Source organism: Siphateles boraxobius, unplaced genomic scaffold (assembly GCF_051911475.1).
Source record: "Siphateles boraxobius isolate OS27281-9 unplaced genomic scaffold, OSU_SipBor_1 11, whole genome shotgun sequence".
NCBI classification, from domain to species: domain Eukaryota; kingdom Metazoa; phylum Chordata; class Actinopteri; order Cypriniformes; family Leuciscidae; genus Siphateles; species Siphateles boraxobius.
The window spans coordinates 3,995,364-4,021,905 of NW_027508711.1; the positions used below are offsets into that span (position 1 = coordinate 3,995,364).

Sequence of the window (26,542 nt, forward strand, 5' to 3'; positions counted from 1 at the left end):
GGTTGTAGGTTCAAATCTTACACAGAATTATTTCAGGGATCTTATGATTTCCCATGATTTGCAATACAAATGATTCATTTTTAAGAATCATTTTAACAGAGATTGCAATAACAAAAAGCAATTTCTAGCTGATAAAATATTTTACTAGAGTACTTCTAACTACAAAAAAAATTTCACTATAGAAATTTAAACATTTTCAATTTTTATAGAGATTAGAAAAAGAAATTTCTAGATGATAAAATATTTTACTACTTGGCTGTAAAAAAACATATTCAATGACTCTTTATGACTTTTCCAGGCATGAAAATCTACATTATTTGGATTTTGTACCTGCAGTTTCAGGTGGAGAATAAATAAATAAAGTAAAAATAAAATAAAAAAAACATATAAATTATTATATTTAATAAATAGAATACTATATTTATAATATAATACTATATTTATAATTAATAAATATAAGTTGATAATTATTAGATAGATGGATAGATATATTTTACATTTGATTACAGTTTCTGTACCTGAAATTTTTCAATAGTATCTTTGTCCAGCTGTATTTGTGTGATTGCTAATTTGTTTATTTGTTCTTTTTTAATTACTGAGTGTTCACTTATCTTCAATAATGCTTGAAATGTATATTAGTTAGGGTATTTGTTTTTGCTATGGTATTTTTAAATCATAGGCAAAAGTTCCTTGTGTAAGTGTGTTCTTTAGCCCGTTGATTTTTTTTCATGGTATTCAGCTAAAATAAAATGTTTTGCAATAAGACTTACAAAAAATGTGAATGATATCTTTGGGGTTTTTTTGAAATTGAAATTAGGAATCGATAAGAATCACAATCGATAGGCAGAATTGGAATCGTTAAAATTCAAACGATACCCAACCCTAGTAATTCCAGTCAATCATTTAAAAAAAAAAATTTTTACAGAGATATGTGTGATCTATATGTTACCAACCTTTAAAGGCAGACTGCAAAACAGGAGCTGGTTTGGGCGCCATCAGGATCCGACGAGCGTATTTGCTCAGGGCTCCGCTTTTCTCATTTGGAACAATCAACTGACGAATGAACCGTGTTCGGTCTCTGATGTCATAGTTCTGATCATACTTGCCCAAGTTCAATATGTATTGAGTCAGCAATTTCGTCTGTATGACAGAAAGAAAGTGAGATAAAGCACAGCCAAAAAACACACACACACACACACACACACACACAAAGTGTGATTTGATTTCACCTGTTTGGAATTGGTCAAGTAGAGTTTGGCAGCCAAGTTGACGATCTGCAGTTTGACAATGTCCTCCTCACTAGTAAAGGTCTTGGCCATCTTTCGCAGGACGTCAGGGGCGATTTTAGGCACGTGTTCACAGTATTCACCCATCAGCCACAGGATGCTGGCCCTCGCCATTGGGACCTAAATAAGCAAATGGACACCAAATACACAGAACATCAAATTGTAATATTATATGATGTAAATAAAACTTAATCAGAGCATAGTTGCACACACAACAGCACTACAGTTGTGTAAAATTGAGCATGTCTCTCTCACAGTGATGTTGTCAAAGAGTTTGGCCATATGTTTGATGATGTCACTGTGCTGTGATGGTTGAGTCTGCAGAAGTTTCTTGATGACCACCACACTCTCCGCGACAACAGTCTCTACAAAGACAAGAAACACGTAAATACACCAATATAGTATGATTTTTTTTTCTGTAGTAACAATAACTAACTGTTGAAACCAGTGTTTGTGGAGTAACTACGGATATGGAGCAATCAAATAGTAACACTGAGATCCTCATTGTTTGTGTCAGGTAAACATTGCTCTGATTATACAATGATATCAGAGGTTTTGCCACTAAAGAAATGACTAAATCCAAGGTTTCACTTACTTTCTCCACACTACACTGTGATTGATTACTCAAGAGTATTCAATTCGATAACAATGTAAAAAGTACAATTTGTGTGTTATTAGTTGTTTATCTATAATTGTGTTTTAAATAAAGATCAGAACAGATTTGTTGAGTAATCAGTGCAGAAATTCACAAACATGAATTCTTGCCAATGTTTATACGTTAAATATCTGTCAATGTAGCTAGTTACTTTTTTGTTTGTAGATGAACTAAACTACTAAAATAATTTCAACAACAGTATATGTTATTGTTTATATCCTTTTGTTTAAAGTTCAAAAAATGTTTAAATGTTTTTTGGGGAGTTTTAGAATTAATTGAAACTATCTCCATCTGTGGTGATAATGGATCTGACTTTGTCAATTTTGTCTTTAAGACATAAAGAACTTCATCATAGTGCCATCAGGCAATGAGAAGCACTGCTGCTCATAATTGAAAAATAACTTTAAAAGCAAAAGGCTCATGAGGTTAGTGTATGATTACCGTCTCTGTTGGACAGCAGCAGGACCAGGCCGTTGAGGCAGGTGTCGGTCACCTCTGAGATGTCAGTTGCACACCGGCCAATGGCCTGGATGGTGGCCGCCGCAAATGCCTTATCCTGACTCTTCACGTATGTCTGGAACACACAAACATTTGCTTAAGACTGCCATTCCTGTTTTAAAACCTAGTGAGCTGCCTTGCCCGATTGGATTTTTAAGCATCATAAATGTATTTGAACCTCATCATTTCCCCTCATCTTTTTCCCTGCAGAAAAAACTGCTAAAACAAGCCTAAGCTGATAGTTGGTTGGTCTTAGCTGGTTTAAGCTTGTCAAACTGGTCTCCCAGCCTGACCATCTAAAGTGGCCAAGACCCCACTAAAACCAGCCTGCTAAACCAGCTATAACAAGACTAGAAGACCAGATAGAACCAGCTTTATGATGCCTAAAATGCTGTCTAGGTAGGCAGCTGAAAAGGTTTTGAAACACAGCCCTCCTTCAGGTAAGGGTAAAGCTTAATTCGCAAACACAGAGATAATAAGAGAAAACAAATCAATTTAATCTATGAAACTTTACCTGGAATTCTCTCAGTATGGTGGAGATGTTTGCTTCATTAGCCAGGTTAGTTAAAATCTCCAGCTGAAGAATTTAAAAAGATGAGATAAACAACAGTTAAACCACAGAACATCAGCAAACAAGCAGATAATGTGCATTAACACTCCGCTGCAACACAAAACAATGATGAAATGAAGGCAAGTCTGTTTTACCTTAAGTGTTTTGATGTGTGTGGCATCAGTAGACCTCACATAGAAGCTCTTCATGAAGGGTTCAAACATCCCCTGAAAATAATACCTAAGGTTTTACCTGTTCAAATCAGATTATAGTGTGTACCTTGCGTTTTTGTTTTGTAACCTCAGTGATTACCTTAAGGCTTTTTACCTCAGCATTTACCTCAGATTCTACTTTAATGTTTGGCATTTTACCTCAGAATTAACCTTCACTGTTTACCTGCATACATCTTAGTTTACATCTCCGAATTTACACCTACTGTACCATCAGATGTTTATGTTCAGTATACCTCAGATTTTACCGAAAAATGTACTTCAGATTTTACTCCAGACATCATTACTTTTGTCAGATTATAACTCGAGACCTCAGATTTTCTTAGTTTATCTGAAGCCTAATATAGGCATACCTCAGATTATAACTGAGTGTTTACCTCAGGAGATATCTTGGATTTTATCACACAAAATATGTCAGAAACTACCCTCAGTTTGCCTAAGACATAATTGAAACCTCAGATTTTACCTCTTGCAATTTACTTCATATTTTACATCTAGATTTCATTCAGAATTGAGGCCCACTTCTCATTTTACCTCAGTGTTTACCTCAGATATATCAGCATGCAGTTTACTTCTTATTTTACCTCATGATCTCAGGCCTACCTCTAAACCTTATTTCAGTGTTTACCTCAGATCTTACCTAATGATTTACTATACATTTTACCTCATGAGTTCCCTCAGAATTGAGGCCTACTTCTCATTTTACCTCAGATCTTACCTTGCGTTTTAATTTTACCTAAGATATATCAGCATGCAATTTACCTCATGATTTACCTCAGAATTAAGGCCTACCTCTGATTTTACTTTAGTTTTTACCTCAGATCTTACCTTATGGTTTAATTTATATTTCACCCTATGATTTCCTTCAGAATTGAGCTCTACCTCTCATTTTACCTCAGTGTTTATTTCAGATATATTACCATGCAACTTACTTTATATTTTACCTCATGATTTCCCTCAGGATTCCAGCCTACCTCTGAATTTACTCAGATTAAGCACTTAAAATAGACACATTTAAGCCTAATTGCTTGTACATCATTAGCATTGTTCATAATATGTTCATAATTCATGAGAACTGTGTGATGAATGTTTCGTGAGTCTGTACCTTCCTCTGAATAGACATGGTAGCGATGTTCTGCAACACAACATACTGAACTTCCCTAGAAGAGCCAAGAGGGAAACCAAAAACAGGAATTAGATTGACAGATTTGATAATGATGATATTTCCATCCTGTTTCTCTCAGTGTGTTACCTGTGGCTCCTCAAGAGTCTCACCAGGGACTTCGTGACGATGCTAATTTCATGTTTAGGGGCCAAATGCCAGTAGAGCTGAGATACTGCCATCACAACCTAAAAAAAGAGATGATTATATTAATGAAGGACCAAGCATTGTAGCATCCAAAAAAACAATATTATCACGCTTTTTCCATGGTACGTCTTTAAAAGGGGAGTGAGAGTAAGAGATAGACAGGTAAGAAAGAGAGACAAATTAATGGAAGACGTGGTGGAGAGTCCCAGAGAAATGTAAAGTCAGAAAAAGAGGAAGAGGAGGGTTTGAGAGAGATAGAAAAAGAGATAGATGGTGATAGATTAGGAAGACTTCAATGTATGTAATGATTTTGTCTTCCCCAAATTACTTTGACCCCAATATACGAACAGGACAGCAGACTTCAACACATCAACCACTAAACCGGCAGAGAGAAAAAGAGAGAGAGCTGATAAAGACAGAGTGCACACTGAGTGTAGAACAAAGCAGGACAAGTTTTAATCAAAACATCACACACACAAACGTCAAAAAACACACATACACACAAGACCTTGAGCTTCCATGTTGATGGAGCACTTGAGTCACTCTGTGTGTGTGATGTAGGAAGGAATAACATTTTCTGAGCACATTTCTAAGGCTGAGTGTATGTAACGTGATTGAGCTGTGTCTGACACAGCCTTGGTCCACACACACACACACACACACACACACACACACACACACACACACACACACACACACACACACACACACACACAGGTGTGAAGCGCTTCACTACTGCTCAAAGTTGAATAGGAAAGAGCACAAGAGAGGGAGAAGGATATGAGATATGAGAGTATTTGAGTAATATTACAGACAAATTATGGACTAATAAAGCGAAAAGGATGTTACTATCAGCTAAAAATAGATTAAACTACAGGGATTACATCAGTGATACTTGACTAGATGTTTATCTACCTAAAAAAAAACAAGACAATTTTCATACTTTCATCTTGTGAGAGGTGAGATGTAGCCTAAATAGTATTAACTACGTTATAATATTAATAATAATATATTAAAAGACTATATTAAGTAGTCTATATAGACCAGGCTATATTCAAAATGACCATGATTAATATTGTTGTATCAACATTTAAAAGTTCAAAGGAACATCTTGTCAGCCAAATTATGTCGTGGTCATTATGTGTAAAAGAGGGCATTGTGTTTCTGTGTGTGTGTGGTTCAGTTATTCTCTATGTTGTGGGGACAAAATGCAAATTTTGTGGTCCCAATGAGGAAAATAGTGTGTAAATCATACGAAAATAAGCTTTTTTTGTGTGTAAAAATGCATGAAGTTTTCTGTGATGGTTAGGTGTAGGGGATAGAATACAGTTTGTACAGTATAAAAATTCCCCAACCAAAACCTAATGTGTGTGTGTGTGTACTCACTGCAGTGTTTCTGCTCTGTAACAGTGGTTTAGTGTTTCTGAGCAGGAGTCTGTGGTCTGGATCCATGACGTATGGTTTGGACTCATCCAATCTCCTCTCTTCCTCAGAATCATAAAAGGTTTTCTCGCTATTCTCATCAAACACGGCATCCTACAAACACACACATGATTAATAAACAAATTAATACAAATATCTAATGAATCGAACCAACTTCAAGCCAATACTGAATAAAGAGGCTACATAGCATAATTTAGAATAATAGCATATATAGTCCTCTCTCCAACACTCCTTCATACCTGAAACCCTCAATGCTAGCATTGAAAAAGAAAATGAAATTCAGATCAGCAATTTCATGCCCAACTGAAACTGCTTTTCTTGATAGCTGAGCTTTAAAAAATATGTAAATAATAATTAAATACAATTTGTGCTTAATGATTTAATGAAAGCACACACACACTAGCTCACCTCTCTCCACGGGCTCACAAACTGCGTCCTGGCGTAGCGTGTCAGCATGTGTATGATGACGACCTGACCCCACTCCTCCACATCCACCAGCATGTTACACAGCTTCCGATAGTTCTTATGGATCAAATCGATCCGGTCTGGACATACCTCCTCAAAAGCCATCACCACGCTGCCGGCAACCAGCTACAAAAACAACACATGACAAAAAGCAGGGTTTAAAACTGTTAGAAGTGGTTCTTTCACTCTGTGGTACAGTAGTAAATTTAAGTTTAGAATTCTTGATTTTGAATGGTTGTTACACATTCCAGTGGTGTCAATCAAATAATTCCACACTATTAATGTTGGCTGTTTCAAAGCTTGCCTCTGGTGCTCTTTGGTCACTTTTGACCCCAAAATAACTTTTTTACATTTTTGAATGGTTTGAGACTTGCTATGTGGACACACACCAAAATAAAATGTTGAACATAATTTAAAAAGGTTAAATGGTTCTAAAAAGTTATATGAAACTTGCCATAGTATGAATAAGGAAAGAAAATACAGAGAATTTTTGGGAGGTACGATCTACAAATAAGCCACAATGCAGAAAAAAAGCAAACAGCAATGAAGGAGTTAATTGAAAAACTATTTTGAAAAATAGAAGGAAAAAAAAAGTGTCTCTCTCTCTCACACACACACACACACACACACACACACACACACACACACACACACACACACACACACACACACACACACACACACACACCTTCTGTGCAATTATCACTCACCCGTTTCTCCTGCAGCAACCCTAAAGTTGTGCTGGAGGTTTATAATTGCAAATTAAGCTGATTAGGTTATATATGCGTCGTAATTACAAACCTCAGTGTGGTCTCAAAACAAACAGATGCTTGGAAGATGACAGCCTGTTCTGCTTCCCACCAAGCTAATATAACACACCACTCTCACTTTAAACTAATGAACTACAGTATATGAGAGAGAGTGTGTGAAAACAACACAAAGAGAGAGAGAGAGAGAGAGAGAGAGAGAGAGAGAGAGAGAGAGAGTTTGAGCAGGTCAGGTGCTTCATTCATCATCATACGACATCAATTCCAGCTCTGATAAAAGGAAATTACAGGTAACGGATCACTTAAACCTTTACAAAAAAGAACGAAAATGAACTTTTTGCCACATTGGACAGTGGCAGGTGAACTGAAAAAAAAATAATAATAATCATAACTATAAATATTTCATAGCAGCCATGAATTAGTGTTTTGCAACATCAATTACTTATAAACCTAGTGAAAAATAAATATACTACAATGTATTTTAAATACACTTATTTAATACTAAGTATACTACAAATACATTTACATGTGTATGTACTTAATATAAATACCCTGCATTTGCACTTTTGGTATACTAATCTGATATACTTCAAGTCTGCTAAATTGGAAAAACTTAATTTGTACTTAAAGCACTTTAGTTATAAAGACAGAGTGCTGAAGTTCAACTCCATGTATACTTAGGTATATTTGATCGTGCTAAAATGGAAGTACTGCAACTATTCCAAACCTGTATGAATTTCTTTCTTCTGCTGAACACAAAAGAAGATATTCATATTTGGGTGAATTATACCTTTAAAACTGATGGGTAAAATTTACACTCCTTCTTCTACTGAGGAAACCGTTGTTTTTGCTCTATCTTTCTGTTTACTGTTCATCTTTAGCCATCTTCTCCCCATCTTTCTCTTCCCACATTACCCAACAAGATCTCCAAGGTAAACTCCATCCACCATCAACAAAGCTCTTACACACACACCATCAACAAAGCTCTTACTTACACACACCTCATCAACAAACCTCTGCTATCTCTGCTGCTTGACAAGACCTTAATGGAAAAATCACACTAAGCAAATGGTTCCTCTAATAACAATAAATTTCCTGTAAAATTATGAAGGGTACAGGACGCTTCCCTGGATCCATTTTGTCATGAATTCTAATTAAGGCCGGGCGTACTGACGGGAGAGGAAACAGGGAATGCTGGGTCATCAGCGAGCGAGGAGAGATAGAGAGAGATGCTGGAACGCCGTCGCTGTGATTGATGCTATGCTTGCCGGTCACACTGAAGACACACATAGGTACTCATATTTCTTGAGCAGGAACACAAATCGCAGTGAGCCTCCCATACACACATACACAGTGGAAGCTCATAGAGATGTCCATTACTGTATGTCACAATAAACTTTTGCAAGTGCATATCCGGGAAGCTCTACAGGTGAAATACAGCTCTGCACTAAAAGCCTATGAGGATAAAAAAACATGACAACATGAGCTGAACCCCCACATCATGAGCAGACGTAATTCAGATCTGAAGCGGACATGCTTTACGATAATGCATCGCTGAGACTTTGTCCTAGGCACTAGTGGGGATATTGTGAGGTCAGAAAGCGTTTATTTGACTGAGTAGTGTTTAAGATGGAGAAAAGAGTAGAGATAGGGAGGTGAGACAGGAAGAAATGTGGTGTTGTTGCACCATCTGCTGGTTAAGAGCTGTAAATGAAAGTTAATGTAAATCAATACATTGGGTTTGATTAGCTTAATTCAATTCAGCTCATTTGTTTAACACCACTTACAATATACATTGTGCCGCCTAACTCAAACATACATCACAATAGAGAAGAAAAGATTAGCGCAACTTCCGTTTCATGCCGACTTACATGAGAATGGATCGACTTCAGTTAAAACAGATCTGCTTCATTATTCAACACAATTACAATATACACTGCGATTCATTATTTTCATCACTGTGAGAATTAAATCACAGCCCCGTATAGTCATCCCAGAGTACTACAATATACCTCTCTCTTTTGGCAGAGTAGCATGTTATGTATAGGCTTGAAAAAAACCCTCAAAAGTGGAACAAAAATAGAAATATTTTGAATTTTTAAGTTAGCCATTCTTAGTCATTATTTAATTAGTAATGAATTCATTTTAAATAAATAATAAATAATGTTTACCCTAGTACAATATATGCTTATTAAGCATAAACAATTATACATAACTATTTATAAAATAAACATGCATTTTAAATGCAAAACGGACCATTTCATTCTATTAAATCTCAATTATGTGTACAATTAATTAGCAATTATTAATTAGAAAGATTAAAGTAACAGCTCAAAAATTGAAAAACTTGTTGTGTGTGTGTGGAGTTATTTTACCGTGCTTTTGTCTTTCAGGAGTTTCTCTATCACTTCGATCAGATGCTCCTTCTGATCAGGGTCCAGACTGGAAACAAAAAAGCAGAGACCTCTGTAAAACACCCTCATTCATTAGCATTCAGTGAGGACATCTGTATGAATGTGGAGATTACCTGTAGAGTTTCTGAATGGCGTGGGCGGCGGTTTTCCGGACATAAGGTGAAAGGTCGGTGGATGATTCTTTGATGGCCAGCATCATGATGGGGACGATGATGGGAACTCTGATACTGGACAGGACCCTGAGAGCGCTAGCTCTGATAAGCTGATTTGGATCCTACACACACACAAATTATGAAAATTTGTTATATTAGTGTTGATCTAAAATACAGGCAAAATTGCCATTCTATGCAAAAAGGGGCGGAACATAATGGGAGGAGACTATGGCGGGAAAAAAATCTAACATTTTGTTATTGTTTATCAATATAGCTATAAAATGATAATAATAATTATAATCATAACTATTATTATCTTTATTACTAAAACAAAGTAATTTTACTAAAACAAAATATTACTATTGTAATATTTCACCAAAATAAAAAGATAATATTATAATAATTTTATTATAACACTTTACAATAAGGTTTCATTTGTTAACATAAATGTATTAACTAATGGGAACTAACCATGAGCAGTTCATTTGTTAGTGTATGTATTAATCTTTGTTAATGCTAGTGTTAACTAATGAAACCCAATTGTAAAGTGTTACCAATTTTATTACTATACTAATATTTATGGCTGTTTTAATTCATTTTCAAATGTGAAACCACTGAAGATGAAAGGGGCGGGACTTACCTTGAGGGCCCGCTGGAAGGTGCTGATTGACAGGAGGGCGAGATCCTGCTGTTCCTCCGCATACCGGACGAGGTACACGTACACCAGCTTCTTCAGCTAAAGCATACACGCAAAAATGCACAAAATATTAAATACAAAATATAAAAACAATCCAGTTACTGTGGGTTAATATGCTTTTGTTTGTTTTATAGTTTCCAACTAAAATACTTTAGCAAAGAAACACAAAACTTTAAGAAGCAGATAATCAAGCATCATCCAATCCCAAACTCATTTTTCATCTTAACTCGGAGTCTATCATGAAACAGTCTGATCTGCTTGTGCTCAAAGGTGAAGGGTCAAAGGTCGGCTCTCCATTTAATTGCGTCCAGCTCTCGAGGTGACGAGAGGTCATTAGTGATCAGGGAGTCACGGCAACGCATTCCATCATCATCACCACAGCGATTACCAGCCAAATGGAAAAACATCACTCACTTCATAAAGAGAGACATTACCCATCTGCCCCTCTGGTTAATCACATTTACATACAGCGGCCTGCTGATCAGGGATTGGAGCATCCGTGCGCATGTTAATTAGACAGCGGCTAAATGAACCGCTGGCATTTATGAAACAGAATTATATGAGGAACAGAGGGTTTGTTTTTTCACGCAAGATTTTTGTTGATAGGTCGTTTGAAATAGGGACAAAGAGCATAAAGAAAAGTGCTATTCTAATTTGTTTGCCAAATATTTAATAAAATCTAAGAAGTCTGTGAATTAAACCAGGGGTTTTCAAACTGAGGAAGCAAGGATGTGCCAGGGGATCCACCGGAGATGTTCAGAGAAAAAAAAGGCAATTAAAATAAGTCATAAAGTAAATTAAAAAATAATAAATTAAATTAAAAGTAATAAAATAACAGTGATAAAGCCAAGTAAAATTAGTAATACAATAAAATAATAAATAAATAAAACAATAAAGTAAAAACTCAAATTAAAAAAATAGACATATTCCACTTCAAAATAAAATAAAAATAAAACCTCAACCTCGCAGCAAGCAATATATAGCAATATTTTCCAAATAATATTTTATACATATTTATAGTATTATTATCATCTTTCACCTTTATACATTAAAAGAAAATAATGCCAGCTTCATGTTTTAGGAAGGGCCATGTAAGAGGATCCTGATATTTTTGAGGGTTATGGCATCAAAAAGTTTAAAACATGATGGTGTAATTTAACAATTTCTTCTAAAGAAAAAGAGCAGATCAAATCATTTTTATGCCATAACATAATTAAACCCCAAAAAAGATTACAAATAATGAACATTTTACTGAAATTCATTTAATTTTTACTCCTATAGGATATTCTGTTTAGCTTGTCTCAGTTAGCAACATTAACTAAAGCGGGGTGGAGCTTATTGAAGGGTCAGTTGTGTGTGTGTGTGTGTGTGTGTGTGTGTGTGTGTGTGTGTGTGTGTGTGTGTGTGTATTGAGTGGACCAATGTTTTCAGCTATAACACCTGTCGTCTCGTATAAGAGCGTGTGAGTGTGTGTGAGTGTGTGTGTGTGGATCAATGCCAGAGACCCCGTGTCTCTGAGCTCCAGAGGGCGGCAGCATTCAGCACACAGCTGCACAGCGCAGAGCGTCAGACGTGGGGGAGACAGAGAGAACGTGACTGGGCCCCTGGACCACCAATTACACACCGGCCCCTCAAAACACCAGCCGTCCTCTTCAGCCTGAACGTTTTTCCCAATCACCTCTCATGTCTTTCCATCATCCTGTCCAAACAGTCTTCTTTCCATCTAAAAATTAATTCTTCATCAACAAGGGCTTCCCAGTCAGATGCCTGATCAAAAATAGCTCCCTGTCCACAGAGGTCCTCACAACTGTCGAACGATTTTCACTCTCAAATCAAACCAGAGCAAAGAACACGAGGGAAACTGATTCAACACATTTTTGCATGTTGTGTGAAGTTGTGTGTGCAGTTGAGCATTTCAGTGTTTTAAATCTTTTCTTACCTCAATGTTTTTACTTGCAACGTTCTTCACCACTGCTGGGAAAAGTTCAGATGCATTCTTACCCTTGGCAATCAACTGATAAGAGAGATGAAAATGAAGAATGAAGCATCACACGGATGTAGTCATTTTTAATATGATTCTTAAAACGAGACCTGTCTCCCAGAATGACGTACCCCGACTATCCTCTTCATAGCCTCCAGCTTCAGAGACTCTTTGTTGTTTTCCAGCATCTCCTTCAGATCTTCATTTCTGCAGAGGAACAGATTATTCAGTGTTACAGTAACTCGCATTTAAACACTTAGGATGAACCATTTGAGTCACTGACACATTCAACATTACAATGATATATTTTTACTGATGAAATGAGAGTAGAGTTGTCAATTCAGTTCAACTGAATTAATTTATTCTTAGTTAACATTCAGTTCTTTTATTTAGTAAAAAAAATAAAAGATATCTGTATTACCCCTATAATATCTATCATACATATATATCAATTTACAAATTATATATAGTTAGTATATATTGTATATACAGTATATACTAACTATACAATAAGTTTTGTTAAATTATTGAAATATTAACTAAAGTAAATACTTAAGGTCAGTCATTTTGCTGACAAAAACGTTTAGGAATCCTTGGCCTACAGCGCCAAAAACACAGAATTCATGAAAAAATCTTCTCCATTCAAGCAGATGGATGACAGTCGGACATATTAAATTAGTCCGTGCAAATGCTGGTCATTCCTCTGTCCACACAACTGTCATTTACATAGATACTGTACCATGTGAGAGGCACATGCAATCATGTCATAGATGACTATTATTTAAGCAAATGGAACTGGATTATAAAGAGGTTCATACCGTCATGTGAAGGTTTGAATGAATGAATGAATGAATGAATGAATGAATGGACAAGCTAATAAACAGACAGAGTATATTTCGACTTTGAAAATAAAGGCGCAAAGGAAGGAAAGCACTGAAAACCACTGAAAACCACTAGATCTGTGCCCATTTTTTCTCACCTCAGAAACAAATTTCTTGTTTCAAAGTGATTTAATCTTGCTGGGCATGAAAATCATGACTTTTATTTCCAGAAAACAATAAAACTTGAAATTTACTTGAGCATTTCTCATACCCTCTGCTTGGTTTCTCCCCATTACCACAGCTGTGGTTGGTCAGAGCCTGTTCCTCCGAGCTGAGGTCTGATTTTAGCGTGAGTTGAAGGTTTTCGGCAGAGATGAGAGCGGTCCGCAGCGCTCCAGCGGCTTCCAAGCGCAAGCTGCCCAATCCTTCGTTCATCTTACACATGTACAGAATTACTAAAACCACAAACCACAGTTGTAGAGAAGGTCAAGAAGATGAAAAAAAACTGGATGCGTTAGAAGAGCCATTCATCTGTCCATCACATGAGGTTTCTCAGACCTTGCTCATCTTTATAATTCCATGAAGAAACCATCCAAACCGGATTACAAGATCGACCGTTTCATCAAATCAACCCAGAACACCAGGTCTCAGAAGCAAAAGCCAAAAGAAAGTTTGACAAGGGATGAAAGAAAACTCTACTGGTTCCTTTCTCTCCACCGATGCCGTCGAGAGGACCAGAGAAGGACAAGATAGCACTATCCTCCAGTCTGAGTCAAGCATCTGGTTAATGGCCGCGTGCAGCAGTCGCACAACCATCCAGTGTGACCATCATACATTAATTAAATCCATGAGTGCTGAGAGACCAGCGAGGTTACAATGGTTCACTGTTATCATAGACTGAAGCCTGAATTCCCTCCGTTGCCATCCCAGTTCTCCTGCTATATGGTTAGTTGCTTCTTGCAAAGACGCTTCTTGCTTTTGGCTCTTCAGATCCAAAGCAAATCCAACGTCTGCAAGTTGCGTCCTTTTGAGTGCAAGATGTGACTAGCCAAACTAGGAAGAGGGGAAAAGGGGGGAAAAAAAGTCCAGCGAGGTCAAAACAACAAGGCTGGAGTGTGTTCCTCATGCCTGAAACTATCAGCAATGCTCAAATAAAAATGGTTGACTAGCTCCAGTGCTTACAAGTTGGGTCCCTTTGAGTGCCAGTTGTGAATAGTAGCCAAACTGAGAAGTGGGTAAAATGTAAAGGAAGTACCTCCAGCGAGGTCAAAACAGAAAGGCAGGAGAGCCGACTCCAGCTGTGGCAGCCGTCGCCTCCCTTCAGGAAAAGCATATCTTCAGACTCTTATCTTCAACCCAAGACTTTCATCAACTCCACAGAACAAGAGGCTCTTATCTTCAACCCAAGACTTTCATCAACTCCACAGAACCACGCTCTTTGCTTGTGTTTGTAGTTCACAGCAGGTCTGCTTATTCTGATAACATGAAACTTCCCCTGCCAAACAAGGCAACAAAATATAACAAGTCTGAAACAAAAGTCAAACCCAAATAGTGAACTGGAGGCAGGAACAGGAATAATATTTTACGCACATGGCAAGGCAAGGGTTTTTTTTATGTGAAGACCATATTCAACTGGTTGAAAACACTGGATTGAATCAAACAGTAACCAGTTTATCAAGCAGTAATTTTGTAAAAAAAGAAAAATGTCATGATTTACCCTCATGTCATTGCAAACTTGTATGCCATTTACACTGGTGATAGTAAACGCAGGCTTTTAAGCTGCAACTTTAAGTCATTATTTACTCATAATCTTTCCCTCGAAGTGAGCTATTAACTCAAAAACTACTGCAAATAACTCCGTGAAAGACAATTTTTTTTTTTTTTTTAAATAAGTAATAAATTTATGGGGCGGCAGTGACTCAGTGGTTCATGTAGGTTGTCTACAAACCGGAAGGTTGCTGGTTCTATCCCCGATTCCACCTGACCAAGTGTCGAGATGTCCATGAGCAAGACACCTAACCCCAGCTGCTCCCGACGAGCTGCATGGTGCTTTGCATGGCTGACACCGCCGTCGGTGTATGAATGAGTGAGTGAATGGATGAATGCGAGGTAAATATGTAAAGCGCTTTGGTGTGTGAAAGCGCTATATAAATGCAGTCCAATTACCATTTTAAACTAAATGTAACAGCTATTGTATAGTAGAAATCCATCACAAAATGGATTTAATTTTTCGTTCATGAACTGATTTGATTTGTTCACACACTGCCTCACTGAACATGTTTGCGAATGAAAGTGGTCCGTATGATATTTTGCGTCTTCTAAAGTCATATGAAAGCTTTGTAAGAGGAACAGAAAAAAAAATAAGTTGTTATTCTCTGAAAAAATTCCTTCCAGTGACTAGTTCCATCTCTACTGGAGAACTGATGCAAATGACTTAGACTTTAGAATGACTTCAAGGAGTTCAACCAGAGAACAGAAGCAGTAAACAAATCATTATTTTGATCTGGTTTTCATAATTGGGCTGGTCCAAATACCCTCACTTGAGGTCTGTGCACTTGGCCACTCGTCTACTCGTCTACTTATGACATATTTCCGGAGTTTGGCCATAGTGTTCAAGTGGCCATGAACATTTTTGTTCACTAAGATTTAAGTTTAAGATTCTGGGATGAATGATTTCATCATTTTTCATGGCTTATTCTAAAAAACAAATGGGCCTATTCTGGTTGCTATATTGTTTATTTGCTCAATAACAGGCAAACTGGCCTTAAACAAAATATCTGTAAACCTTTGAAATTAGAGTAAACTTATGCTTTTTAATCACAATCCAAACAAAGATGCTACACACATGAAGCAGGAGCTGTTTTTTTACTTTGGGAAATTAGGCTATTGCAATGCGGTTTGTGTGCAAGTCCAGAATAGTGGAGCAAAAACCATCCGGTTCCAATTTATTGCCAGTTGACCGGTGCATTCGGTGGAAGATTATCAGGGAATAATGACTTAAATGTTGATTTGTTCATTACACAAAACTATCAAATGACGTGTAATATGACGCATGAGTTGTATAGACCAATTTTATTATGTTTTTTGTCAATTTTGGAGCCGAGAGCACATGGAAAAAAGACCTGTGCAGATATCTTCCATATCATCACAATTTAAAATCTAATATATCTAGTGTTTTGTTGTAAGTCATACAGGTTTGGCAATTGGCACAACATATGAAGGTGAGTAAATTGACACTTTTTATTTTTTTTTGGTGAACTGTGCCTTTAAGTGTGTGTTCTCAGTGTTGTTGTCCCTGCGTCTCATTCTCAAGGCTTCTCTCACCGTACTCATGACTTCAGTCTCGTGCTTGCAGTCATGTGAGAGAGCCAATTCAGTTAGTCTAAATAACATTAAGAATCCTTCCGTTATTACCCTCAACATACCAATAACACACAGCATCGGCTACGGCAGAAAACCATGATCTTGAAATCAGGAAGCAGATATTAGAAAGCAAACAATACCACACACAAACAATGACCCTCTTAACAACAGAAAGAAATCCATACAATGTAGTAAGAGTGAATAAATAAAGACTAACCAGCAATGAAGTCTATTTGCGGCATAATAAAAGACACAATTCTCATACGTCCGACTCCCATCATATTAAACAATTAACAGGCTCATTAATGCAGGAAACAGTATCAGACTTCCTGTCCAAGGAGGGAAATTTGTCTTGGAGTTTTGTAATGGAGTTAAGATCCCATGGGAAAAAGACATAAGGGTTGACGTCAGCCCTGTATAAGGCCTTCACAAAGAGGCTGGAGAAGACAAACACTGAGATAGTCTGGACAAATAGCAAAAACAATAAAGTATGTAAATGAATCCAGTCAGATCCAGACAGCGTCCTATGAAACACCTCAGTAAAAACAAGTGTTATGACCCAGGCCTACCCTCACCAGAGGATCAATATTACTCTAATATTACAGGCATACTGCCTCCTGCTGGAGGACTGAGTTTGCAAGACAAAACACAAGACTCAAAGGTTATGCTGACCCACCAGAAAATTAAGAATTTTTTAGGGATGCACAATATATCGGCCGATATATGTTTGTTTTTATGTTATCGTTATCGGCCGATAAGAAAATTTGGCCAATGTATTAAAGCCGATAAATAATGGATTAATTCTGTCAGCTGAGACATTTCTAGATGCGCACTGTTCTAAGATGATGCCATGATGGATTTGAATTGCTTGAAATATGATTTGGAATCACTTCAAAAGAAGGAAAAATGTTCAGCACAACTCTGCCATATAGGCTACATAAAATTAAAATGAGAACATTATAATAGTGGGCTTGGGAGATGACTTTTAATGGTGAGTTTTTGTAATCAGGCTCTTAAAAGTTTTTTATGAAAAATTTGAATTTAGATTTATCGGCCAATATATCAGTTATCGACTTTCAAATATAAAGGATGATTGGTATCGGCCGAAATGTTCATATTGGTACATCCCTAGTTTTTTTAGCATTATATTTTTACATGTGTTAGTCTTACTGAAGCTAGACTATCAAACACACATATTATGTTTGCAAATTCCGCAAAACCTCATCTAGTATGTCAACTAGGTAGATAACAATATATTGGTGACAACTTTTGCATCAACAATGAAAAATAGATGACACAAAAGCAATCATTTAAAGGGATAGTTCTCCCAAAAATATACATTCTCTCATCATTTGCTCATCCTCATGTCATTTCAAAAAGAGATATTTTGAAAAATGTTGGTAACCAAACATGACAGAATTTTAATTTTGGGGGTGAACAATCCCTTTAAGTTCTCAAGGAATGAAACTGAAAAATGTTAGTGACGACACAACAGCCTACTGAAACAAAAAGGCAAATGACAGATCTGTCAAACTTACACTGGCCTTTCAGTGAAGATAACTATATGAGACCGGCTCCATGCAAATATTATATAGGCAGTTGATCTTATCTAATAATAATAATAATAATAATATGTATCTGTGGAAACTGAAAACCACAGTAAATAAAGAATTAAATCAACGTTTACTAGTATGTTAACAAGAAATTTAAGCAGCATACATAAAAACATCAGCTTCAGTAGTGTCAACGGCCATGACGTAGACTGCTTCGTGCACACTGCGTGTGTGTGTGTGTGTGTGTGTGTGTGTGTGTGTGTGTGTGAGTGTGAACTCTTACTTCTTGCAGTCAGCGCTGAAGAGGCTGAACGCGGCCCCTCCACTGCCGCTGCTGATGTTGCTGTTCTCCTGCGCCGCGTCCACGCCGGACTCCACCGAGCCCTGCTCGTTATACGACACACTGTTAGCGGACATCCCGAGCATTTACCGCGAATTACACCGCTCACTACAGCAGCACAATCTTAGTTATCCTCCGATAAAGGCAGGTGTGTTTAAACAATGTCGCACTGCTATTTTTCACTGAATGAATCGCAAGAAAAAAACTTTTTGACTCCTGACGTACAACTTTTCCCTTCTTCCGCGCACAGTCGGAAGTGAGCTGGAGTCACATGACCGTCACATGACGGCAGCGTGACCCAAACACACACATCACTCTTCCCTCCACCTTTCCTTACATTGTGTACAATAAATATGTTTCTTTCATTATAATATACAGTTGATTGTGTGTGACATATAAAAGGGAGGGAAGGAGGGAGATAGGAAAAATAGGACTTTATAAAAAAAAGGGCGTTTTTTTCCCAAATTGTATTTATTGTAAATTATATATGTAGCCCAACGTTTTGTTTTGTTTGTTTTGCTTTTTTTTTCCTGGTTCTTTTTTACTCGTTATTTATTTTTTATTTTTTCAAATTTCATTTATTGTAAATTATATATGTAGCCCAACGTTTTGTTTGTTTTGCTTTTTTTTTCCTGGTTCTTTTTTACTCGTTGTATATATATATATACATCGAGTAAATAAATAAATAAATATATATATATATATATATATATATATATACAACGAGTCTATATAATCATAGAACAGGAGAGAAGAGATTTTTTTTTATTAATGCATAAACAGTTCTTTTTATTCCTTTGTATAAATTTATTTTTTCATTGGATTTGTATCGCATGTTATTATCCACATTAGTTAATTATGTGTTAGCTTTCAAAGTAAAAGAGACTCTTTCTGTTTTTAGATTTTCCTTTTTTATTATTAATAATCTAATTTTATGATCCTAATTAATTATTAAACAGCCCCTGAATGTTTTCTTTCACTCTTTGCGTTTTGTATATTTTTCTTTATTAATTATTTAACAGAACATTTAACTTTCTGAAAAGACCAGATCATATTTTGTCAGCCACTTACACACACAACAGTGTGATGGTAACATGGTATAATGATGTATTAGATGGTAATACCGTGGTGTACTGAATGATTTGCAGGTTACCACCCTGTTTAACCCCTTGCTTTTAATCATTAATAGATTTAAAAATAATAATAATAATAATAATAATAATAATTGAGAAAATATCCAGGTATTATAATATATAATATATTAATTGTGTACATTCAACGTATGCTAGTCTCGGTAATAGCCTACCCGTAGTGATGCATCATTTTCCTATTATCACTATAAAGCTGCTTAGAAACAATCTGTATTGTATAAAGCACTATATAAATAAAGGTGACTTGACTTGATACTCATAATAACCAGCAGAGGGCGACAAATTAAAATGTTACAGGCGTCCAGTTTTGTCTTGGCGCTGCTTCTGATCTGAAAGTCAGTGTAAGCTATGCTTGTTATCCATCTGTAGGGGAGACCGGGGACAGTTGCAACATGTCATTTTTCTCCAACCAGAAAGAAACTAGAGTAATGTCACTCGCACTGCACAAGCTCAATTGGACCCCCCGCCCGCAGAGAAAAATAAAGGAGATTCCTGAGCTTCTTCAGGATTTATTGAAGAAAAACAGTTTTTAGAGTATGAAAGTATTTATTTTCTTGAGCTTTGTTTTTGTTAAACTGTGGTCACTGTTTTTGTGATTCAGCTCAAACTTATATGGTTTAAATGAGTGATATGTTAACTTTAAGCTAGTGTGGTTAGCATGTATCAAGGTCAATAGTTTAGCTAGCACATGAGGTTTTATCATGACTGACAGGAACGGGACAATGCATAAATATAAAAACAGACCACATACAGCTGTATTTTTTTTAAAAAATTCATACGTTTTTACTTAAATATAATATAGTTCATCAAGTTGGAGCAAGTACAGGAGGTTTATGTTAATATGTGTGTGCACGCATGCACATGTCTGTGACCACGCGTAACATATAGTCAAAATGAAAAATTATAATATAGAATATAGTTTTAAAAAATGTTTTACATGACAATAGGCTAAATAAAAGTTAATTGCCTCACAAATTGTTCCATTCTTCCTATGTCACTAAAAGCCTACTGTATTTTATATCAATTTGAATATTTGACATCTGCACATAAGGCCTACTCATCTAGACAAATCTATAATTGTCATCTAATCAAAGCTGATGAATAAATAACGCTGTAATATTATTATATCTTACATTTTTAATAATAATCATTTTGTTAACACTGACATATTGTAATATACTGTATTTGTAACATATTCCAACCATCCCCAAACAATGTTGCAACTGTCCTCGGGCCCGCGGGTTCAGTTGCAACTTCTGACTCCTTACGTTCAAATGCAAATTGTGAAAAATGTAGATTCTGTAATTATCTTTAAATGGTTTAGACTATTAACATACAGAAGTAAGTTTATTGTATAAACAATTGGTTTGTCTAATCCAAACCGCCTCTGCAAAAAGTGTTGCAACTGTCCCCGGTCTCCCCCTATACGTAAACACAAGTGGCCCATTAACAACAGGAACAAAAAGTTAACTTTCTAACTTTACTTTCAGCAAGTACACAAAACTATAGAAGCCCATTTCTGCCACATAAGTAGCAAAAATCATTCTTTGGTAAATCATTACACTTTATGTCATAATTATGTCTAAATTAAATCATAATTATGAGATAAAAAGTTGAAGACATGACATACTGAGATAATTGACATACAAAGTTGAAAATGGCGTGAAAAGTTGTAATTAATAGGCTATAACAAATCAAAATTATGACATAAGGGTATTACAGACAGGGTTTATAGATTAAGCCAGGATTAGACCTTAGTTCAATTATGATATTTAAGTAGCTGTCATAATTGTGCCTTAGAAAAAAAACTTTCCTGGTGTGAATCTTGAGACAAAACAATGGCACTGACATAAGATATCTCAGTGCAAGTTGCTTTCAGTTAAACAGCTCAAACATGCATTTTAGTCTGGGACTAAACCTAAGCCTTGTCTGTTGTCTGTGAAACCGGGGGGAAAAGTCATATTGTAGAAAGTCATAATTTTGATGTTTTATCTCATAATTATAATTTCGACCGTATCTCACTTTTTATGTTGACTTTTTAAGTCAGATTTTCAATTTTTTTATGTTGACTTTGTCATAATTGTGACTTAATCCATAATTTTGATATAGTATGTCATACATTTTTTATCTCAGAATTATCACTTTTATGCCAAAATTATGATTTACCGAAGCATTTGTTTTTCAGCAATGTTTTCTTCAAATTATGTGGGAGAAATGGGCTTTCATACAAAACCCTCAGCTGCTTATACAGTCCCATTTTTTTCTTTACTTCACTTCTTTCATTTCTACTCACTTCCACATGTTTGACCCTACACTCACCTTTACATTGTAAAGCTTTTAGAGAAGTCAAGAGTTACTCTTTAAACCAGAGCAATCAGATCATTGTTGACCAGGTCATTGTAAAGGCATATGTTTAAAGTTCTGTGTCTGTGCCTCAGAATATCTGACACAGGTAAGGCTGGTTTGGGGGATGTTTAATGTTTATAGAGCAGGAGGCTAGAGGTCTAACAGTTTCAGGGTCAGTTAACAGCCACATTTACAGTGCTCGAGGGAAGACAGCATGAACCTTACATCAAGCCTTCAGGTTCAGATTTCAGAGTGGGGCATCATGACATCATAGATTACCTCAAAATGAATACTCATGACTGTAAAATATTAGAGTTTTAAGGGTTAACACACACACACACACACACACACACACACGCACACACACACACACACACACACACACACACACACACACACACACACACACACACACACACACACACACACACACACACACACGCACACACACACACACACACACACACACACACACACACACACGCACATAGGGTTTCCATGTTTTATGGGGACTTTTCATACACGTGATTTTTATACTGTACATATATATATGAAGAGTTCAGATGCAAAAGCCTCTAAGTGCCATCTGAAATTTTCTTCTACAATGATCATTTTTATCAAGCTCGTATATTTAAGTTCAGTAATTTCACTTAAATGACAATTAATAGGTAATTTTCATTGATTGCATTCAAATTGAAATTGAAATTAATGAACTTAAATATACAAGCTTGATAAAAATTATCATTCTAGAAGAAATTTTCAGATGGCACTTAGAGGCTTTTGCATCTGAACTCTTCATATATATATATATGAAAGAAGCATTTAACTGAGATGCCATTTCCTGATATTCCCGTTCATGCTTGGCAGTTTGTGGCACAGCGATCAGACTTCAGCAGAGCTGCACATATAAACACATTGGACATTTTCTTTTCTTTTCTCTTTCCCTTCAGCAGGGGCTTTCTAGAAAACACGTGAAAGATTATTTCCTGTTGTCAAAGAAATGAAGAACCTCGAATGTTCAGATAGATAATGTTCATCCCTGCAAAAGTTTCATTTTGTTGTCTTGTGCACTAAAACCAAACGTGCAAAAATGACTGACAAGCAGAGAGCAGCCTTTAAAACTTCTGATAATAATTTTTGCTGTGTGATATGTAATATTCAGTGTTTAATTTGATGTTTTATTTAAAAGTCTTGTTTTTGAGAACCACTTAATTTAGACGTTGGATTTAGGGATTAAATGTGTGTGTGTGTGTGTGTGTGTGTGTGTGTGTGTGTGTGTGTGTGTGTGTGTGTGTGTGTGTGTGTGTGTGTGTGTGTGTGTGTGTGTGTGTGTGTGTGTGTGTGTGTGAGGGCTGGTATTGTGTGTGAGCTTGAGTGCGCTGAAGTGTGTTTAAACAGTGATTAGCAGCTGAATGTTGATGAATTCCTGTTCAGAGATGTGGAGAAGAGAGAGCGAGACCTCAGCATTAACTCTTTATCTGTCCTTCTGTCCTCTGACCTCTGTCCTCCCTCTCTTCCTCTGGGGAATCTCAAGATTGGCCCGTCAGTTCATTCGTTCTTCAGCAGTCAACCTCCAGTACGAGAAATCAAACTGTGAACACACGACACTTCATTATGCACACTAATTTTGAAAACACAAAACAAACTACTTCAACTTCAAACAAAATATTCACAACACACTTCACATTAGGAACACTAATAACAATGACTATAATGAACAATTCTTGCAGGACACTTGCCCTATGCGCACTAAAATAAACCACTTTATGCCAATTTCAATAATATATTTCTTTATTTTTTTAAATACAATTATACATAAATATATAATAGTCAAAAATATATTACTATACAGTAGATTTTATTTACATAAATGTATTTTCAACAAGTTTTAGTTACTTATATTTGTATATACAAATCTATTAAATATATTTAATATAAAAATGTCTAAACATATTTATATAGTCCAAAATATTGGGGGGGAATCCTCAAAAAGTAAGAGAAAGGAAAAGTATACTCCTCTTCTTTTTGGAATTTCAAATAAATTAAAACAAACAACATACATTTAGCATGTAGGCTATATTAAATATATTTGCCCAGAATTTGTATTTATTTATTTTTTTTATTTTTATTTTTGCTGTATTGGTATCTAGAGTAGATGTAGATGTATATGCAGATGGCCGATTTTTTTTTCAAGATGTTTTTTTCCCCTTTGGCAGCCATTCAAAAATGGTAGTTTGTTCTAACGTACATAATAAATGTTATTGCAAGCAAAAATATAAAATGTAAGGATTTCATCATGTTATAGTAGATGGGTCACCATTGCCATTTTATTTATCTATTTTAAAAGACTCTGTACTGTATATTTCCATTTTCTACAACCAGGGGGAGCAATTAATTTAATTATGCCGTATAAGTATTGAAGGGATAGTTCCACCAAAAATTGTGTCATAATTTACTCAACCTCAAGTTATTCTAAACAACCTCAAGTTGTTCTAAAGAAAAGTTTCTTTATTCTGTTGAACACAACAGAAGATATTTTAAGAAATGTTGGTAACCAGACAGTTTCATGGCCCCCATTGACTTATTTAGTATGAAAATAAACATTACTAAGGAAGTCAATGGGGACCAGAAACCGAAACATTCTACAAAATATCTTCTTTTGCGTTCAGCAGAAGAAAGAAACTCGCAGGTTTAGAACAACATGAGGGAGTTGGTAAACGATCACAGCATTTTTATTTTGGGGTGAACTATCCCTTTAAAACTCTACAAGGTAAAAAAATCTACGGAAGAAATGTATCATTCAATCTCAAGGAGATTCAAATATATTTGCACAGGTTTCAAATAAACAAAGGTGTCACTGAATTAAGTGTGTTTAGTTTAGGAATAACAGCATCTTTTGAACTTAAATCTGCTCCTTCGGGAAACAGGATTTTCCTTGGGGCTCATCCACTGCACCTGTCCTCCCTCTCTCTCTCACACACACACACACACACACACACACACACACACACACACACACACACACACACACACACACACACACACACACACACACACACACACACACACACACACACACACACACACACACACACACACACACACACACTGACACTGATTTATTGGGGTCGACTGCTGTGTTTGTAAACACACTGAGGGTCAGGTAACCTCAGTGAGCCAGATTTCTTATCTACACCACACACACACACACACAGACACACACACAGAGAGAGAGAGAGAGAGAGAGAGAGAGAGAGAGAGAGAGAGAGAGAGAGAGAGAGAGAGAGAGAGAGAGAGAGAGAGAGAGAGAGAGAGAGAGAGAGAGAGAGAGAGAGAGACCAATTGTTTTACCATCTCAAAGTGGAACACAATCAAAGGGAGTTCACAGCACATGAAGATTTCAAGACACACATGGACCAGTGAGTCCTGATGATAAATGAAGCTCCTGCTGTCGGAAGTGGACATTCGCTACAGATAACCTCACACACCTGTTGTACATATGCACAGAAACACACAGACAACATCATGAAGATCTGCCCTGAAAAAACAGAGGAGAATTCAAAGTCAAGAAAAAAGTTTGGATAAACTGAAACATAAACTATTTGTTTTAAAACGGTGGTTCTCAACTGGTTTTGCTTCAGGACACAATTTCACATTAGACATGAAGTGCTGATCCATCATCACAGTATCAGAATAGTTCATTAAATCAACATTGAAAGAGGGACTTGGAGGTGGGCTCTTGATCAATAAGAAACTATCAAGCAAACACCCAATAAACCACATCCAGAGTTAAAAGGATAATCCAAGGGAGAAAGATTCAGGGCACTGCAAACTTAATCATTTGGATTTATGTTATGTATTTATATAATACATTTTTATAAATACCTCTTCGCTCTATTTCTGCTCACTGAGAGAAAATCAAGTTCAAGAGTTCACTTCATTACAAACTTTGCACTTGGGTACAGCAGTAAAGTTGTTTTTCATACATCATTTCAATATCATGACTGCCTGGTCATATATAATCTCATTCTTTGATATTTTGAACAAATCACTCTTTTTCTAAATTCTGACTGCTAATAGTCCAATAAAATCTGCATGAAATGGAATCTGCGATAGACTTTTCGTCTCTATAGTGACGTATATCCGAGTGAAACGGCTTCTTGAACAAGAATAAATGCACAGATAAATCATTCATAATAAATACTGAAATATTCTATGAAAAAATAAGAATGGTCCCTTTTGATTTCATGGTGATTTGACTTATAATTGAATATAATACATTTTTTAACACAATAAAATGACCCAGATCACCAGCACATTTCCCCAAGAAAACAAAGTTAAATCACATCATAAACCAAGACGAGTGATATTAGTATAATAACAGACATGGAAAATCTTAATGAAGCCCATGTAACTGTTCAGGGCTGACGGATGACTTCGGAACGATGATGTTACAGGAAGAAGTCACACTTCCGCTGACAACATCCATTGTTACCACGGACAAAAATTAAATGCATAACC

General features: G+C 36.2%; 1 protein-coding gene across 4 annotated transcripts in view; it reads right to left on the reverse strand.

Moving 5' to 3' along the window:
* ap3b1a (adaptor related protein complex 3 subunit beta 1a) overlaps positions 1 to 18,808 on the reverse strand; it is a 52,298-nt gene extending 33,490 nt beyond the window's left edge. Inside the window, exons 1-16 of one of the 4 annotated variants that reach the window (XM_077194234.1) lie at positions 18,468 to 18,808; positions 12,579 to 12,654; positions 12,406 to 12,480; positions 10,410 to 10,505; positions 9,731 to 9,891; positions 9,579 to 9,645; positions 6,380 to 6,562; positions 5,915 to 6,064; positions 4,472 to 4,569; positions 4,325 to 4,379; positions 3,145 to 3,216; positions 2,954 to 3,016; positions 2,383 to 2,515; positions 1,542 to 1,651; positions 1,230 to 1,406; positions 954 to 1,140 (exon numbers count right to left, since the gene is read on the reverse strand). In XM_077194234.1, the coding sequence (XP_077050349.1) occupies positions 954 to 1,140; positions 1,230 to 1,406; positions 1,542 to 1,651; positions 2,383 to 2,515; positions 2,954 to 3,016; positions 3,145 to 3,216; positions 4,325 to 4,379; positions 4,472 to 4,569; positions 5,915 to 6,064; positions 6,380 to 6,562; positions 9,579 to 9,645; positions 9,731 to 9,891; positions 10,410 to 10,505; positions 12,406 to 12,480; positions 12,579 to 12,654; positions 18,468 to 18,610 (1,846 nt within the window). In that variant the 5' untranslated portion in view covers positions 18,611 to 18,808. Of the gene's footprint in view, positions 1 to 953; positions 1,141 to 1,229; positions 1,407 to 1,541; positions 1,652 to 2,382; positions 2,516 to 2,953; positions 3,017 to 3,144; positions 3,217 to 4,324; positions 4,380 to 4,471; positions 4,570 to 5,914; positions 6,065 to 6,379; positions 6,563 to 9,578; positions 9,646 to 9,730; positions 9,892 to 10,409; positions 10,506 to 12,405; positions 12,481 to 12,578; positions 12,655 to 13,539; positions 14,550 to 18,467 lie in introns of those variants that run through there. The other 3 variants (XM_077194235.1, XM_077194233.1, XM_077194232.1) reach the window with 3 other exon arrangements.
* Between the last annotated feature and the right edge of the window lie 7,734 nt (positions 18,809 to 26,542).